Below are 19,284 nucleotides of genomic sequence, written 5' to 3' on the forward strand. Positions count from 1 at the left end.
TAATTTTTTTTTATTCTAAAACTGCAAAAATGAGTAGCACCAAACGGTTAACAATTTAATGTCGTACATACATACTGATTACTCACAATTTTGTTGCTAAGGGAAGAATAGCAGGATGATATATTTTCTTGTGTTGCAATTTCTGAAACCGCTATACTTTTTCTACTGTACGATTTCCTTTAATTTTTCTCATACCGTGTGATTTCAATGCTTGGTACTGAAAGACGCCCACAGAAATGCACGAAAGAGTTGGAAGGGAGTTGTAAAAAAGAAAGGCGATGAAACCGCTTCACACCGTGGGGCGTTTCCGTGTCACGCTGTGACACTCTCATTAAAACATCCATCATTAAAATTCTTCTTACTTCTCACAAAATATAATTAGGTGAGCTACTGAGTAGAAGCTAATATCGTGATTTCAATGAAATTTGCGTGGTTTGATAGTCATCATTTACTCCTCCATAATCAGAAGCGCAAAGATTTTTCGTTGCTTTTTTTTGTAGTCTTTTATTTTACCATTTTTTCCTTTTAAGGTAGCAATAAATACACCACCATTAATACTCCGCCGCACCAAAGTGCTTATAAGTCTGGAATCTCACTTTTTGCCGAATCATTTTTGTGTCCGTATCACTTTCCAAATATTATCGCCATATATAATTTTTCAAGACATAATATAGCAAATATTACAAAAAATGGATCGCAACACAAATAAAAGGATGTTCCCATCCTATGTTATTCCCAAGTATTATTTTTAAAGAAATAACATAAAGAATATAAAAAAAATATTGCAACCTTTAACACTCTAACCAGGAATTCTAAACATAATGCTCTTTTTTAATATTTTATGATTTCGCTGTTGAATTTTCTGGGGCGTAAGAGCGAAGAAAACGATATTTAACAAAGGAGACAAAGTTCCGTTAGCAGGAGTGAATGCAAAAGCAGACTGGTAAACTGTGAACTCAGCAAAAGCATAAAAACCCTAACTCTAAAAAACCTCTGATACGGAGTTAAAATCTGAATTCTTTCAGATTTTCTCTTTTTTTATTTTTATTTAATCGAAAAGAAGCAAAGTCCTTCCCAGCATTACAGGCAAACAGGAAGGAATACGAAAAGACTGCTACTCCTACATTCCATATATTCGCTCGTGTTAAAAAGATTAAAATATTTCAGAATGTTGAAATTACTTTATTCCATTAGTCAGTACTCAGAGGAAAAAATAAATAAGCGTCACTGTTTACCTTAAATGAATGCAAAAATTCCAAAGAGGAAATTGGAATTAACTGAGCTAAACATTCAATTTTTAGAAACATAATAATTTGGTTCTTTGTGGTTTATAAAAGTTTATGTTTGCTCAAATGTAGAAATATTCAGCGCATAAATTTTAATTTGTAATTCTATATTTAATTATTTATTATAGGTAGAGCGATATCACGAATTTCCGCGAATATTAGCAACCTTTCAAAGATTTCGCGAATAACAAACATTTTCCGTAAGTGTAGAGAAAATACACGTATATAGAATTTTTCTTGTTATTTTTTAGTTTCTGTTATAATTATTAGACTATTTTTTATTTATATATTTTTAAGCACTTTTCCTTCAGAATGTCCCAGAATTCAAACTACAAGATTTAGTTTTGAAATATTTTTGGATTTCTGAAGTGAAAGAATTTCGCGATATTACCAGATATCGTTTTCGTTACTTATCAATACCAACAGTGTTGATTGATCTTTTTATTAAAAAATTTTACTTAATGAAAAAAAATCTATGGATGCATACTTTCAGTTAAATGATGTCATAATCTAAACTGACATTTTCTGTGAATATGTTTTCCAGAATTTGAATGGTTTAGAAGCATAAATTTCAGTTAAAAATGAATCATGTAATATTTTAGTCTATTAAGCTATTTGCGTCATTGCTTTATTTTTAGTATATATTCTCCTCTCCACCCCATTTTCGATTAGTTTCTGATTTAATAAAGATGTACTTCGACGAGCAGTCGATTCTAGAATCGACAAGGAACGATTTGTAAACGAATACTCCACTAATTATGCCATTTCCTGCCAAATGCTTATTTTATATCAAAAGTGTTCGTTAATTTTTTGCAACATTTGTTTCATGTTATTTCAATTTTTTCTCACTGTTATATATTTTTTCTCATTGTTATATGTTTATTTTTTTTCACTGTTTCATATTACCGTTAACCTTTCTAGTTAATTATTAAAACCAACAACATGACTTTTGCGTTCAAATTAGCTTATTCTCTATAATTTTCATAAAACCGTAAACAAAAATTTCAGTATATGCTCTAAAATATAGTCTAAATATGCTGTAAAAATTCGAAAAATCAAAAAGCACTTTTCCTTCAGAATGTTTTTTTTAAATACACTACTTACATAACAATTGATGTATTAATAAAGATTTTATTGTTCTCAGTAACAAAAATTTTTATCTCATATTTTTTCCTCTTGTGCAATGGAAGCAATACTTTATAAATGATTTTGTGTTTGTTTTTATAAAACTGTACGCCTTTTCCTTTTACATTCCAGCAGAAAAGAAGCTTTTGTATATTAATTAAATGTGATAGAAATTGTTCACTTTAATGGCATATTATATAAATTACGAAACTTATTTTAAACTAAAATAATAAGCATGAAAATTTAGTTTTTGAGATCTGTTAAGATACCTTTTCATTCCATTTTATCATATGATAAAGAGAGAACGTACTGAAGCTATACTATGCATATTTATGCAATAAGTTTACCTGGATTGTGAACACCAGATCTATGTTCCGGAAAACTGATAATAAATGTAAATAAATATATGCATTACAGTTAAAAAAATTCATCACCTTCAACTGCTTTTTTTTAATATAGTTATATTATTTTCAATTTCTTTATTTCTTTCACTCTTTAAATAATGTGCACTGGAATTTGTGTTTTTAGGCTTCTCAACTGAAAAATATATTACACATTTCAGTAAAATGACTGAAAGTTTATAAAATTTTATAGAAAATACGAAATTCAGCTCCTTTTTCCCTTTTTTCAGGCAATGAATTCATTACCATGGCAATTTTTCCAGCAAGCGAATATGTAGAATCATTAAGACATACATATTACCAAAAAGCGGAAAAATACAAATTAGGAAAGAATACCAGAAAAGTATTTGTTATATAGACTGAATTATATTAGCTCTCCAAACTGGTATTTTTAAACTGAAATATGGACTTACACCAAGGCGCAGTCATAAAAAAGTATTTTCTGTTGGGATACCCCTAATGCGTTGGAAGTAACTGATCAGCAGAAGAGGCTTTACTCCATTTAAAATTAAAGACTAGATGGTTTCAGTCGTAAGTGATTTAAGACTTACGACTGAAACCATCTAGTCTTTAATGATATAAAAGCCTCGTGCTTCAGTTTATTGAAAAGAAGCAAACAGAAAATTAAAAGCCACGTTTAATTACCATACTTAATTTGGAAATTAGCGAAGTGATGTCGCAAAGTAGTACTTACTACTTGATGCTCCAGTTTACGAGAATTCTAATATTTGCTTCTTAAATTTGACAAGTCTTACTTCCATAACATAAGAATAATGTACAAATATACATACATGCTTGCTTAAAGAAGGCGTGAAACTAAATTATTCTCAATAAACGAGGAACGATTAAGAGATACAAGAATAACTTCATAAATCTCGCTACAAATTCCCTTAGAGAAAAGAGCATCTCGAAAATATCTCCTAGCTATATACCGCAGCGCAATAAGGCTTCTAACATATTTCTAAAGAAACAGCATACACATCTGAATGATATCTATTATAACTAGTCGAAAGTAGAAAAAGTCGAAGAAAGTCATTAGTAAAGCATAGTAATCTTTCGAGTTTCGAATCTAAATAAAAACTTTCTAAAGTATTTAAAACTGACAATAATAATGACTTATTGCAGCGTTCCCTTTAGAAAATTAAAATATTCCACTAAATTATACTCAGATTTAGTTTGCTATACCGTTCCCACGTGATAATAAAACCTCTGATTTCAAAAAGTGTTTTCTATACATGAAAGCTTTTATATCAAACTTTAGAACTGTATGATTATTTTATAGTTTTTTATGTTTAAAAATGCACAAAAATAACTCGATAAGATGCGTCTTACCTTTATTTGAAAAAGACTGAAGCTCCTTTTGGGTTTGCTTCTTTGCTTGCAAGCAAGACAAAGAGCCTTGGCTACATCCAGCACGTTAGCCATACTGGAATTGCCAAAATCCATAGAACCCGACCTACGGAGCTTGGTCATACTGTCACTCCTTTTGACTACCGAATTCGCCAGTTTTACCGCTCTTCAGGCACTTAATTTATCAAAATATTAAGCCTATTAAAGCTTGATTTCGCATCAGATTCACGTAACATTTTCGCAGAAGAATCCAGCCATGGTCAACAGAAAAACTATTTAAGCATGTCTTTTCACATGATAATTTGCATTTATAGTTCGGTTAGATGAACGATAATTATTTTAACACCATCTGATACGTGGAAAAGAGCAATACACTTGCTTACAGTCAAATATGACCATTCCAACTAGGTGATAATCAGTCATTCAGCAGAGAATATCGGAGGCAAATCACAAACTAATGAATGAAAAACTGATTTTGCATTAGTTTAAAATTTATAATATCCGATCAACTTTAGCACTCCTGGTTCTTCCCGAAACATTCACACGCTATTCCATAAAATAACAGAGTTAGAAAGCACCGGTGATGAAAACTTCTCAATCTCATTTGGATGTAAAAAACAACAATATCACATTTTTACCAATGTAGCGAAGAGCACAATATTTTACTACGCCAGCTTTCAAAACTAAAGATGAAAGCAACGCATTTAAAATCGCAAAGAGGAAAATAAAATCTTCAAACAAGCGTCCGACAAACACACATACGCAGCCGCCGAAGTGGGACTGAGAACTGCGAAACCCGCCGTTTGTCCGCCGCGGTTGAAAAACCGTCTCCTAGTGACGTAACGAAGAAGATCTCGTGACGTCATTATGGTGCCGGCGGTTACGGTTGGTTAGATGGCCATGACGTTCAACCCCGACCTTCGTGTTCGCGAAAATAAAGGCTCATTCGAAGCTTCCGTAGAGTTGTAGTACAACTCTTTCCATTGAAAATTCAGGCCAGCACTAGTGGGGGGAGAAAGAAAGAAAGAAAGAGATTCATCATCTCAATATTATCCTGCCCGAAGTGTTTACTCTTTCGAAAGAATTAAATCGAGCAATTAAAAACTTCGTAGACCGTTTAAAGACATTCGGGAACTTTTTCTTAATGATCTCATTTCTTCGATGAATTTGTTTTTCAAAAGGATGCCGCTGAGAAACGGCCTAGAGAATTGGGTCCGCGTTCAGCCCTGTCGACGATCTGAAGCTGCTCCCGTTCATTATACAAAAGTACTTTCAGATTTATTTTTAATTTTCTTATAACCGATAGGAAGATATTTGGTTCTAATATTTTAAAGGAAAAAAAAAAAAAAAAAGAGGTTAGGGGATTTTTCAGATTTTTATTAAAAAAAAAAAAAAAAAAAAAGAACTGTTTTAATCCGACTGTCATTTTAGTTACGTAAATAGAATGACTTTAAACTCTTTTTTTAAACTTTATAATTATCAGTTTGACCACGCTATAATAAAGAAGACAATGTAAACAAATTTAAAAAGTTATTTGTTGGGAGTTTTTTTCCAATTTATGAAAACAAGACTTCTTAACTTTCCCTAAATTAATATTGAATGCACTAGTGTCCAGTGCACAGAACGGTTTCATTGTTTCGTCTTAAATTTTGATTCAGTCTCAGTCTTCATCATAGATTTGGACAAGACTGATACTCAGATCAGGAGCGATTGCAAATAAATTTTAATGGTCATTTTTTTAAAGTCGCGCAGAGAAAGGTTGTGCTGCTGTGGTTCTCCTAAGAGACGAATTATATTTTCTCATCAAGTATAAGGTCACAAGAGGTTTTTGCTACAATCAAATCGCTTTTGCAAGTGACAATTTGAATTTGTCAACCAATTTATAATTCGAAGGAGTTCATCATGGTGTAGGTTCATTCGAAGGAGTTCATGGGTGGGGGAAGGGAGAAATATTGCATCTTTACTTGATATGAATAAATAATTTCTGTTTTCAATTTAAGTATATATGTTCTCTGCACTGACTGGCCATCTTGAATATCTTAAAATGTAAAAATGCCTTTTATATGCCAACAAAAAATAATTTTAATTGTTTTCGTACTCCAATAAAATTTTATAAAATTAATCACGCTTAGAATAAAAGCAATCTAAATTCGGCAAACTGTTTTGGAAAGTTAACAGATATGTACATGAAATGATTACAAGTCAAAATTCAGTTCCTATATTTCATAACAGAAAAATCAATAAAATTAGCATAGGGATATGCTTTGACCAAAGCAATATTTATTCGGTCTAATAATCTCTTAAGTATCTCTGCGTTACAGACGTTAGAATAAAAATCGAAGTAGCCATATTTTAAAAAATGAGTAGAAAAAATCATCCGAATCATGCTAAATAATGTTAAGTAACAAGTCATTTCGAAAGGAGCTTGCGACAGTCGGAAGTCAGCGCAATAGAGTACTGTGCTTTTTACGGATGAGTTGCATTTCGATATACAGGCCGATTCCCGACGTTCAGTGCGACAAGAGATCTTAAAGCGAGGTTTTAAATTCTAGAAGGCTTAAAAACTTATTTAACACAGTTAATTTTAAATAGTATTTCATCTATAACTAAAGCAAATAACACCTTTTTAAGTACTTAATTATATATAAACTAAAGTAAACTACAAAATTTACAATTGTTACAAAACAGAAAATCCAGAGAAAAAGTCTTTTTTTATCATTTTCGTTATTAATAAAAATATAAACTAAATTTTTACACAAAAGTTATCAAAAATTAATTTTTTGAGTAGCAATTGCTTAGCACAATATAAAAGTTTAATGAAAAAAAGTGTCCTAATCATCATCTTCATCAATATTGTCAGAATATATTTGGGACCTGTTCTTATAGAGATGGAGGTACCTATAAATCTAAAGCTTCTTTCAGAAATTTTCCAAATTTTCTACACTTGTATCGCAAATATAGCATTATCGTTTAGATAAAAGTATCAAAGACAGAATTTCAAACCTTACCATCAATCTCTGAAAAAATTAAATTACTACTTATCGAAATTCATTTTCTGTTGTACTTCAGATTACTGTTACACATATGTTTGATTTTTGCAACTACTCTATTTTTTTTTCTTTTGCAGAAATTTTTTATAATTGTTAAAGAACTCTATTTGTAAAGTATTTCTCCCGCTTTCCTAGCGTGCCTTCGTGGTGTAGTGGTTCTGCACGCTGGGCCGGTATTCCAGAGGTCTGTGGTTCAATTCCCGGCGAAGGCAGTTGATAATGTTTCATCTCTCCGGCTTTTCCAATTATCCTAATGTTTCTACATATTTTTAAAGGCCAACGGTCCTTCGTAGAAGCTTAGAAAAAATGTTGCAAACTATTTTAAAATTGCTGCTTTCAGGGTCACAAAATAAATGAAGGTGTGCAATAGATTTCGGAAACACTGCAGACAAATTTGTTTGTATGTACTAGTTGTTGAAGAGCCATCGAATCCCCAAAGTCAAAATTAGTGCAAGAACATTTTTTTAGTTCTTAGGCTAAGTTATAACACTTTTTTTCACAATTATCAATCTTTCAACATTATAGTTCAAAAGTGCTTATAACAGAACCTCTCCTGAGGTTGAAAATATCGTCATTTGCCCTTTTTGAGAGTAGCATTTTGCAGAACTTTATATGATGTAAATCCGTCGAGTTTGCTCATTCTAATAAGATTATATTGCCGCCTAAATAATTTGGTAATTATTGCCAAAGCATCTTTAGCTGACTTTAAGTTGAAATTGCATTTCTGTATACCCTCGAAAGCTTTTTTATACATGTTTGACCTTGCTAGAGAGGATATGATGAATTCTTGTACTAATTTCGAAGCCTCAGTTTTTCTAGATGCTCTTAGATTCATATGAGAGTAGCACACCTTAATTTCGCAACAGGAGTGAACATCCGTTTTTCTGCGCTTTGTTCGATAGTGCGCTTTTGTCAGACGTTCTCGATGTTTCGCTATTAAAGATTTATAGCGCTTGAAATAAACTGAAATCTGTAACAAATAACTATATTTTTCAAAAGTTTGTATTCTGATTTGAAAGCATTATTAAATTTGTGTTTAAAACAGGATTATTTCCGATATTCACCCTTTAGATGCTTTTCAAAGCATCCAGTTAGTTTTATGATATGTTTTCGTAGAAGAATTAACTTTTTTTCATGTTCAGTCTGACAAATGTTCTTTACAGAGCTAAAGTGTGGTTTTCGTATGCTATTAAAATTATATCTTAAAATAAATAAATATTAAAGGCACATGCCGTTAAACATAGGACTGTTTCAAGAACATCACATTACTTTATAATAAAGATTATTTTGACCGAAATCCCCAAAAATCGGAGAAAAATTCAAACTTGTCCAATTTTTGTGACAAATATTGATTATCCACTTTCAAACAGTAGTACTCAGAACTAAACTAAAAGGTTCTATTTTTCTTTGTTCTTATCCTTCTATGAAGAACGTTGTACAAGTGCAAGTTTTACTAGTATAATTTAAAACTTTTTTATTATTTACAAAATGTTAAATATGTACTCATCATGCATGTACTTGACATCATCACGTATACCGTGAAAAATAGTCAAAATTATCAAAATAAAAGGATTGTAGATCATATCAAATACTATCCTACGACAGGTTCGACTAGGAACTGCGGCAGAGTTTTCGCAGTTTCTATTTAAAAAACGGAGGGGGGATGTATTATGGGATCCAAAATGTTCATTTTGTTATGCTTCGAAGTATGCTACACGTTTGCTATAATAATAGCAAACGTCTTTCTCGAATTTCCTTTTTCCGAATTTAAAGACCGAGTTATAGATTATCTTACCCCACTGTGTATCATTTTTTATTAGCTTGGAAAGTTCTTAAAACTCGTTAACACTTCAGTAACAGCAATACACGCGAACAAAATCGGTGGTTTGTTGAGTTAGGCAGAGATTAATCATACTGCAATAGAATAAATGCTTCCCATTGTTCGGACTTCAGATAAATGCGCATGAGAGATTAAAAGACAAAATTTAGTCTTTGTGTGTGTGTGTGTGAGATTATGGCAAAGCCTCGAGGGCTATCTGCCTAAGAGGAGATATGCCTTCGTGAAGGACTTTCTAAGGGAAACTGGCTCGTATACACATTACACATGGGGAAAACCACGAAAACGCCCAGCCCATGCACGAGTTCACAACGCTGGCACTGTCTGCTAGTACTAGTGAACCAGAAATACACTTCATATACAAAGTAATTCCACATGAAGAATGGCCACCCGGATCATTGGATCGGTTCCTATCCAGCATATATGGAACATGTTTGGAAAACAGGTCATTACGATTAAGGCTCATTACGACAAGTTAGCCCCTTACTGTGGCCATAGTCCCTATAGTGTATATAATGTAAATAACATACTAAGACCATGGTCCGATTTGTATACAAATCTATGAATTCGTGCGCTTATTTATTGGCTTACTGTTTGATTTGCTATTTTTTTAGTATAATGAAGCATGAAATGCTAGAAAGAGACGATACTCTGTCGAAAAATAGGATTTCAGGGGCTAGTCTATTTATCATTGAGTAAATGGCTATCGCGAAGCTAACGAGTAAATTTTGTAGCCAAATTTGGTGAGAAATTGCCAAAAGACGCCAATTTTGGGAGTCATTTGGGTCCGGTCCCTATATAACTGTAATTAGTATTGCAATTGAAAAATTGTAATTCACTCTATGTGTAACTGTACCCTCGTATGCCTTCCAGTAAGTTCGAGAAGTGATAGGTACCAGGATTTCTTGGCGGCTTGGGGAAAACTGCGAGATCTCCGTATGAGCTTCCTCTTTTTAGAAGCCCTCTGCAATGCTGTGTTAAACTTTCTTTGCAGTTCGGAATGTAACTACAGATTGTGCTCTGTGATACTGAGAAGAGTTGTACGAGTGCTTTTGAGGAAGGCCCCAGAACATTCCAAAAAGTGCTTCTTTGATAAATATAAATTTGATCAGGCTATCATAGGTTCTGTGCGCATTCAATCTATTACGAACCCATACGCACGAAACAATATGTAAATCATTTCCTCCTTGTCATCCGAATCACGCTGGTTTCATATTTATCTTTTAACATATATAATGTTATTCATGTGTGTTTTAATTCAACCATTTCAATATTTCGAATGTTACAAACAGTGCTGATGTGGGTCAGAGTGCAATAAGGAAATATAACCTGTATCAACAATGCGTTCAACAATGGCTAAGATACATTTACTACCGTTTAAACTTTTAACTAACCGTTACATGCTAAAACTGTAACCGTCCTATATTCAACTGCGGAGTACCAAATTCCCTATTATGATGACTGCAGGGATTAGATTCAATTTATTGCACTTGAATGAATATGCTAACAACTGACTGTAATGGCAGATTAATACTAATTATGAATATGTTAACAACTATTCCAATTTATGAATACGTTAACAACTGACTGTAATAGAAAATTAATAAAAAATCTTTTGTTACAATTTTTATCAAAAAATTAAAGAACAAACCAAGTTTGGGTTTCAAAAAACACTGTTGAGTTGGGCACATAAATGTCAATTCTAGAATCCCAGCTGCCCTCCCTTCGGACTTTGTAGATCTCAATTTAAGAATTACCGCTGTAGACAATTAGAGGACGTTATGAAATTTTCAATAATTTTGTTAGTAGACAAAATGCAAAGAACTGCCTAGAAGGAATGAATCTCAAAGTTAATATCGCTCTAATCGGTCAAGGCTACTTAGGTGCCTTCTTATACGTCGTGAATTCATTGAAATGCAAATCTTGAAGATGTTTTGTAAATAACTTTATTTGAAATATTTACTTTCTATATTTTACAGCGATATTACTTATATTTTTAAAAGAAATGCAAACAAAAAGATAATTTTTTTCACGTATATCTTTAATGAAGAACTAACTGCATATTATGCAATCAGTTAACAAGTAATAAAGTTTGTTATCTTATTCAAAACTGAATGATTACTATGTCCCATTTTTAGTGCAGTTACCGTACTAATAAAATTGATAAAAATAACATTAAATACAAAAGTGAAAGAAAACGCACTACTGATTAGTTCTTTTCGGTAGTTTTTTAAACAAAATAATTACTCTGCATTTCATAATGAATTACTTTCAGTATATGTAATTACGAAATGAATCAGTATTATTTTTAAATACATTCAGGTTCTTAACTTTATTTAAATCTGGATCACCTGTTGGGTACGCAATAAAACAGACCATTACACACAATTCCCTGAATAGTTTACGTGTAAATGATTATTTAGAACAGCAGACGGCGTGGTTTGAAGAGAGCACAAAACAAGTTGCCAGATTCCTGACTTCAGAAATACAGCCGAGTGGCGTGTCCACTATTGTTCCACTGAATCGTTGATTCAAATTTTTGCCATCAAAAGAATTTGGTCAAATTCTGCAGCGTTTGAGAGAAACAATAGTTTTCTAAAAGAACTCATTGCAAAATGGGTGCTCAAAAAATTCGACGTATTCGAACGGCAGAGGTGGAAATATTTGTGCAAATATTCTCGTTTGTAGATATTTTTAAAGTGGAAAATCAGCAGGTGTGTCCTGTTTATCGAAGTTAAAAACGCTCTTTTTCGAATCTGAGCTGCCTTCTGATACGTTCAGTGATAACTTAGTAATGATAACTTCTATTCAAACCACTTTTTTATTTCATGTTTTGAGATTCCGGAGTTAAGAACTAATTTTCCGCTATTTATGACTGAGGTCTGAGACAATTATCCTTATAAATAATTTTACTGATTTATTTTTAACTTTGAACTTTAAAATTTTTTAAGCTCACTGAAATTTTTATTTAAAATTTAGTAGCCAAACTTTTTATTTATTTGATTTTTAACTTCCACCTCCTAATTTTTAGCATTGAAGAACGATTACCGCTATATTTTCTTTTACTTTATATATTTTTCTTTTTATTCGATTTGATAAATTTCTTTTTGGAAAATTTCATTTACTACTGAAAAAGAGAGATTTATGTCAGATTGCCTTCAAAATCGATTATGGTTTATACAAAATCACGCCAGTCTACGGTTGCCTTTTACCCTAACCTTAATTTTTACAATTTATAGGCACCAACTTGTTAAGGCAAATTTCGAGTACTGCCACCTTAAAGCAAATTTTTTTCGTTGAGATCTTTGTAAATAACTGTCTCTCAAATGCTAATCTTAATTGCATAATCATATAAAAACTTAAATTCCATGGCCATTCACCACTTACGACTATATCAAAGATTCATTTGTGTCGAAAAGGAAAGCATATCGTATGAATTTAAAACGACAAGCAGCTTTCGGCCACAACGATTTAGATACAGTCCCGCCCACATGTCTGATAACTGTATTCCATTTAATCCATTTTGTCTTTTTCGTTAACGGATTTATATAAAAACAGTTATTTAAAACGATCGAGTTACTGAATATAACACGATTTCATTTACAACCACGTGTAGGTTCTGAATTATGTTACCATGAATAATGTTTACTAGCAAACTGATTTGCCTTTTGGAATCTTTTACAATTTACGGCAACTATCATCAACGTACACATGTTAAAGTTATTAAAAATGTTGATCTATCAACACCTTACACATGTTAACGATGTTAAAAATGTTTATTTATCAACAAATAACACATGTTAAAGTTGCTAAAAATGTTTATCTATCAATAACTTACACATGTCAAAATTATCCTACATTTGAGCAATTCTGATCTCGAAAAATATCCGTCTCTTCCCTCCTTATTTGAAGGGAAATTGTGGTTGTTTGCTTTTTGACGACAAAAATTTTTATAAGGTAACCTTTCTATTTTTCGCCTTACGTTACATTATGTCAACAAATCACATTCATTTAATTACTCATTCAAATTTGTAAATAATTAGTTTTATAACTCACATTATTTTGCGGTAAGAATTTTCATCCGTCCCTCTTCGATACTTCTGTTCATTGCAACACCTCACTCTAAAGAAAACGAGAGATTTGAAAAAAAAAAAAAAATTCTTTTTTCATTTTTTACGTTATCGTTACAGTATATAGCATTAACCTAGGGGGTTTCCCAACCGGGGGTGCGAAGAGCATTCTAAGGGGAGTGCAAGATAATATTTTCATTTTTTGTTTTAAATAAATGAAATAATTGTTTAAAAATTACACACGCGGCATTGATGCGCGAGCAAATCATGTTTCCTGCGCATGCGTCAATAATAGCTTTGCTGAGGATATTGTTAATGTCAGTGTATGACGTGTATGTAAAGTATATGAAGAAACTGCGGATCATTTGGAAATATTTGAGCCATTTGGTGTTAGAACTGAAAATTACGGGAACAAGGATCTTGAATTCAGTTTGGATAATATGTCGAATGATGAAGAACTGAAAGAAGATCTTTTAGAACTGATTACAAATCATGTTCTTAAAATGCAGTTTGAAAGCAATACTTTGGAGCAATGTTGGTGTTTGGCAATTAATGTTTCCAAACTCAATGAAAAGGCACTAATTGTATTCATTACATTTGAGAAGACATACTTATGCGAGCTTATATTTAGTACCCTTTTATCAATCAAAACAAAATTCAGACACTCTCGGATGCACAAACAGATATGTGAATTATTAGCTATTCGCAACAAAGTGTCGAAAACTCTTATTGAATAAACAGGAACAAAAAATCCTTAATCGTTTTTGAAAGACCTGTTTCACTTACCCGTTTCATTTTTGTTTATTATTACAATTTTATTCAAAAAAATTTTTTTTAGAAATTGCTTTAAGGAGTGAGAGAACATATTATAAAGTTTTTAGTAGTGCGAGAATATATTTAAAAAAATTTATGGTGCTGAACATGAAAAAGGCTGGGAACTCGTCAATAACAGACTTTATCTAAGAGACTATATACCCCTCCACTACAGAATTTTACAATATAATTATTATACACAGTAAAATGCAGAGCTGTTTTTGATAACAACGAAGAAGTTAAAAATGTATATTTTTGGTTAAAATATCTGATTTAGAGTTGTCAACACATAACTTTATATAATCGAGGAAAAAAAAAACTTGAACGTTAAGGGGAAAAGCTTATATTTCACTTAAAGAATTATTTTTCAGAATCCATCATGCCTGTAACAAAATCTGAATACTTGAGTTGCATAACACTTTACTGCTTCTTTAATTTTGGTAACTCTGGTGAAAGACTAAACAGTTATTTTTTCCTACAATTGTATACTCTGATAAGTATAGTTTATGGTGATAACATCTTCAAAAATATTTTCACATTTCTTCAAGCTAGATAAACCTGATTTGTTCTAAAGAATTTTAAATATCTATTTCTTTAGAAGTCGTATAAAAATAGTCTTTCTTCCAGTTTATTGCACTTCCGATAAATAAATAGTATTTCATTAAAATATTAAGAATTTCCACCTGGTAGAGAAATAATAAACTTCCCCAGAAAAAAAAATTATATTAATTTTGACTCTTTTCATATCCAAAAAGCAAGGGAAATTTTAAATCATTTTAGAATTTTAATGTAAAAGAAAACGAAATTGAAAACATCAGCCGAGTAAATAAGAAGGAAAGCAGACTTACAAAAGGGAGAATAATAATAACAATAATGGTATCTTCTGCGAACCGAAAAAATGAAAAGTCGTTTTCTGTCAACAAGGCTATGTTTAGTTTTCTCTATCTCTAATAAAAAATGAACAAATAAACAAACAAAATCCCTGCACGAATTCATATGTAAGCACGTGAGATCGCAGAAATCGAACAATTCATAGATCAACAACCTTCCAGACTCAGTACTCCGCCATTTTTGGAAAGCCTTTTTCACCCCTTTTTATTTCGGGTTCACGTAACTCCAAAGTGTTCTGCTCAACGTTAGAGAGGGTGGACGGGGACTGGGGGTGAATAAATGAGTCAAAAGTGGGTGCTTCCGTTGCGGCTCGCTCTGATCGTCTGCAGTAGCGTGCGGACGCAAACATATTTTGTGTGGAAAATGCGTAAGTTGGGATCATGGACAAATTGTTTGGGGATAATAAAGGGTCCATGAACTTTAAAAGAAAGTAGGGAAATGAAGATTACTGAGAGGTTAGAGAATTACAGTTGACCCTCGAATGACGCGATATGAAATGCATGGCTTCACTTTAACATGGATTCCCTTATCCCCCATAATAAATGTAGACTGAAAATGTTTTCGCAGTTTTGAAACAGTCTTGCGAAACTCACAAACGAACTGCATCGTTTAAAATATCGGAAAAAATAAGAAATATTTGTCTGTAGCATGAATGCATAAAATATATGTAAATAATGGTCAATTTTTAGTCATTTGCTACCAGAAAATATTTATCAGTTTGTTGCAAATACTTTTCAGTTCCTATAATGTCTACTATAATGAATCACTATATGTACAAATTCTGACGTGTTTTTGTATAATATAATACTAATATAAGTACTGGAAGACAAATGTACTTAAGTGCTGATAGGTAACTGCACCCTGCAAGCAGAAGACTCAAAATTATGTAACAGTAAATATCCTATAGTATTTTCAATGCATTGCGTTTTGCTTATGATTCTACTAGCAGCATTTTCTTTTCTCTGACTTGATTTATTATAAAAATACAGCAACTAATTCCTATAACAGGCTATTCTAATTTATATGTATTAATCAAATCGATTGCTTATATATCATCGATGAGCCTTCCGGCCAAGAATAAAATTTCGAATGTCTAAAGTTATAATTAAATATATGCAAATATCAGTATAATATAATATCTCTGTAAGAAAACTAAAGTCGTTTGGACCAGTGAATTTCTTTCTCAGAGAATTTTGCTGTAATTATATTTTGAATAGTAATTTTTCAAAAATATGTTTATGCCAAATCCAGAAGTGATATTTTCCTACGCCGAAGAAGAGAGAAAATTTCTTATGAACAGAACTACATTTTCATAGCATAATAATATTTCAAAATCGTAATTCATATGATATCGAAGCGATGTGAATTTTATAACTGCAACCATAACGAATTGTAGAATAATAAATAATCTGAAAATTTGCGTTGTTCATCAACTGTAGCCTGGTCTGCACAAGCGAAAAAAAAAAAAAAAAAAAAAAAAAAAAAGATCCGCGCAACACAGCTGTGCTCCATATCGAACCAGAATGCGGAAAGAGGAAAAAGTCTAATGTCCATCCCCATGAATGTTTAATATTCACCACAAAACGATACAAGGAAGTGACCTGTACCCGGCACATAACGGTTTTGACATCCGATGCAGAGAGCGACATATATTTTATTTATGAAACTATTCCCGAAACAGTTAACCTGCAGTAAATGTAGCCATTATTCTGCCGAGGGTGTGGGATGCAGAATATATAGGGCAAAAGAAAATAATATAGATATAGGACTTTAAATAAAAATGATAGATAAAATTAAATAAACAGCAAATAGTGGGAACAGACAAAATCTTCTTTTTATTTACTAAGCAAAACAGTTACGAGTCTAAACAGAAGAGAAACACGCCAATACAAAAACTAAAATAATCAAAAAAGCAAATTTAACTTGGCTTAGTTTTTTATAAAATTTTATCAGTTTCGAGACTATCAAAGATAGTCTCTTTCCTTTATAATTATACAGAGGCCCATCTTCTTCAGAATCAGGCATAAGTCCCTCTAATTTAACAATTTTCTGCACTCAAAAATATTTTGTTTCTGAATGAGATAAAATCAATGTGTCTTTACCCACACTGCTCCTGAATAAGATAGAATTGTGTTTGATTAACTTCGAAACTGATAGTTATTCAGAATCTATGCTAATGTGAAATTCCTTTTTTTGTCTAATTTAAAGTATTTGAATATTTTTCTTTTACTAAAAATATGAATGATCTGATTGAAGTTTTGTAATAAAACAGTGAAAGTAACTCATAAGCATTCATAAAGCATAAAATGACGTTAGAAATAAACTGATCTGAAAAAGAAGCACCAGGATTAAAATGGAATGAAATCATAAATAAGTTTTGTCTCTCAGTAATTTAGCTGATAGAAAGGCTGCGTTCAATTTACTGACTTGCTGTAATTCCGTCCGAGATGTTTTCCAGAGAAATGGAATGGCTCCATAATAGTTTTTAAGTTTTTAAATTTACACCATGGTTTTCTCCCTTCGCAATATAAATACAAAGACAATTTGCCTTACGAAAGCGTTCACAAACTATCAAAAGCAACAGAATGCCTTGCGTTAATTTATTTCTCTATCTGCTTCTAAGTAAAACATTTTAAAGACTTTAAATTCGAAAATGATAAAATATCTAAACAAAGCTAGGCTGATAAGGATAAAATGTCCGAACAAATCTTTTTCACCAAACCAAAATATAAATCTCCAAAAATCGTATGTATCCTTATAGCGACCATTAGGCATTTTACATCGGAGTAGGAAGCATGAAAAATGAGCAATGCCCTCTCAGGGATTTGAACTCCGGACCTTCTGATGGCAGCCGGACGTGCTGCCTATTATACCGCGAAGGCAAATGGTAAGAAGGGTGAAAATACCTTACATTTTGCTCCACGTAAAGAGCGACTGTGTAGGAGGGGATCCAATCGGAAATTCCTGGCGGGATAAATTATCTTCCACTACATTTTAGTTCGAGCGCCCCTGTCGAGTCATCTAGAATTTTTAAGACAGGAAACATAATAAATATGTATTACCCTGGCCAACTTCGGACCTCCGGGTGTTAGCCGGACGAGCTTTCCAATTACACCATAAAGGCATGCGGTGAGGAGGGAAAACATACTTTACACCCTTTAAGAGAGAATAAAAAATAGCCATAGTGTTTCTTCCAAAAAAAATTGAAAGTTTAAATTATGGAACAAAATAGCAGCCTTATGAATAAAAGGATATAAGAGATATTGAAAACTGGAATATAGACTGAAAAGAAAGTGAAATATAAAATGAAGAAAAATACTAATAAGAAGATTAATTGTTTAACAGAAGTTGCAAATTATAAACAACTTACGTTTCAGGTGTAATCGAAGTAACTCAAATAAAATTATACACAAATGGATTTTTTAAAACAATTTTGTTTACATTAACAGACACACACATATATATGTAAGATAAAAATATCTGAATCAGAATTATAATATAACTATAAACTTTAATTCTTCCTCTCTATTCTAAAATCGTAATAACTTCTCTGCATTGCGTCATTTCCTTTGTGCTTTATTATGACAATAAAGTCGACAGGATAGTTTCCTGCAGCCTGAAACCTCAATGGAAAATTTAATTCAGCTCTTCAAATCATCGTTTTGTGATAAATCCAAGATAATGTGAAAGAAGTGAATCATCAAATTTGTTTTTTCAGTGTTTAAAAAATAACATCATTCTTCTGCTGTCATGTTTTGCAAGTGCTTCAAAAAAATAATCACGCGTAGTGTTTACAGATTGAAAGTAATCTCTCGATAAATTGAGAAGTTCGAATGCCTAGTGAAAAGGAAATCATCAGTGAATTACCGTTTGGGAATTAAGCATTACAGTGGGTTCAAGGTCGATCTGAGTTAGTGTTTGCAAGTATGTGCGACAGAAAATTATTTGCACTTCCGCTTTTTCAACAGCTCAAAAATTATTACATTCGTCTGAATCTAGCTCAGATGTGCTGCGAATTCTATAGTTTTCATTTCAACATTGGTTAAAATTTCTGCAATTTGTTTTGAGAAAATCTGAAATTCTTGTTCATTAATTTTTCTAATTTTTCATAATTATGTGTGAGCAAATTAAGTAACGAATTTTAAGCTATTTAAATTACTCATAGGGAAGGATATTAAGATAAGTTTTTATGTTTTTGAAATTTTGTTGAGAATTTTGAATACGAATTTTATAATTATTCTAAAAATGAAGTAGGTGTAAAAAATAAGTGAAATTGTTACAGATACGTAATATAAAATTATGGTAATTGCATGTTAAAATTTATGGGTTATTGTGTGTTAAGTATAGTATGATGAGGGTGTACTGGTTCCTTCAACAGAGGCCTGTAATTACCTCTGTACAGTTGTTCCCTTCACCCTCTTCAAGTAAGATAATGTTGGAGGCTCTCATTTTATGAGTGTT

At 31.9% G+C, this 19,284-nt stretch overlaps 1 protein-coding gene across 6 annotated transcripts in view; it reads right to left on the minus strand.

Moving 5' to 3' along the window:
• Nucleotides 1-19,284, minus strand: part of LOC118193931 (rho GTPase-activating protein 45-like) — a 341,239-nt gene that overhangs the window by 241,115 nt on the left and 80,840 nt on the right. For 2 of the 6 annotated variants that reach the window (XM_085823637.1, XM_085823636.1), the window contains exon 1: nucleotides 4,145-4,958. The exons of 3 other annotated variants lie outside the window; for them this stretch is intronic. In XM_085823637.1, coding sequence (XP_085679763.1) covers nucleotides 4,145-4,285 — 141 coding nt within the window. In that variant the 5' untranslated portion in view covers nucleotides 4,286-4,958. Of the gene's footprint in view, nucleotides 1-4,144; nucleotides 4,961-19,284 lie in introns of those variants that run through there. One more of the 6 variants, XM_085823642.1, reaches the window with a different exon arrangement.

This window comes from Stegodyphus dumicola, chromosome 9 (genome assembly GCF_044657685.1).
Source record: "Stegodyphus dumicola isolate Sdum_Otavi_A_Nest chromosome 9, ASM4465768v1".
NCBI classification, from domain to species: Eukaryota; Metazoa; Arthropoda; class Arachnida; order Araneae; family Eresidae; genus Stegodyphus; species Stegodyphus dumicola.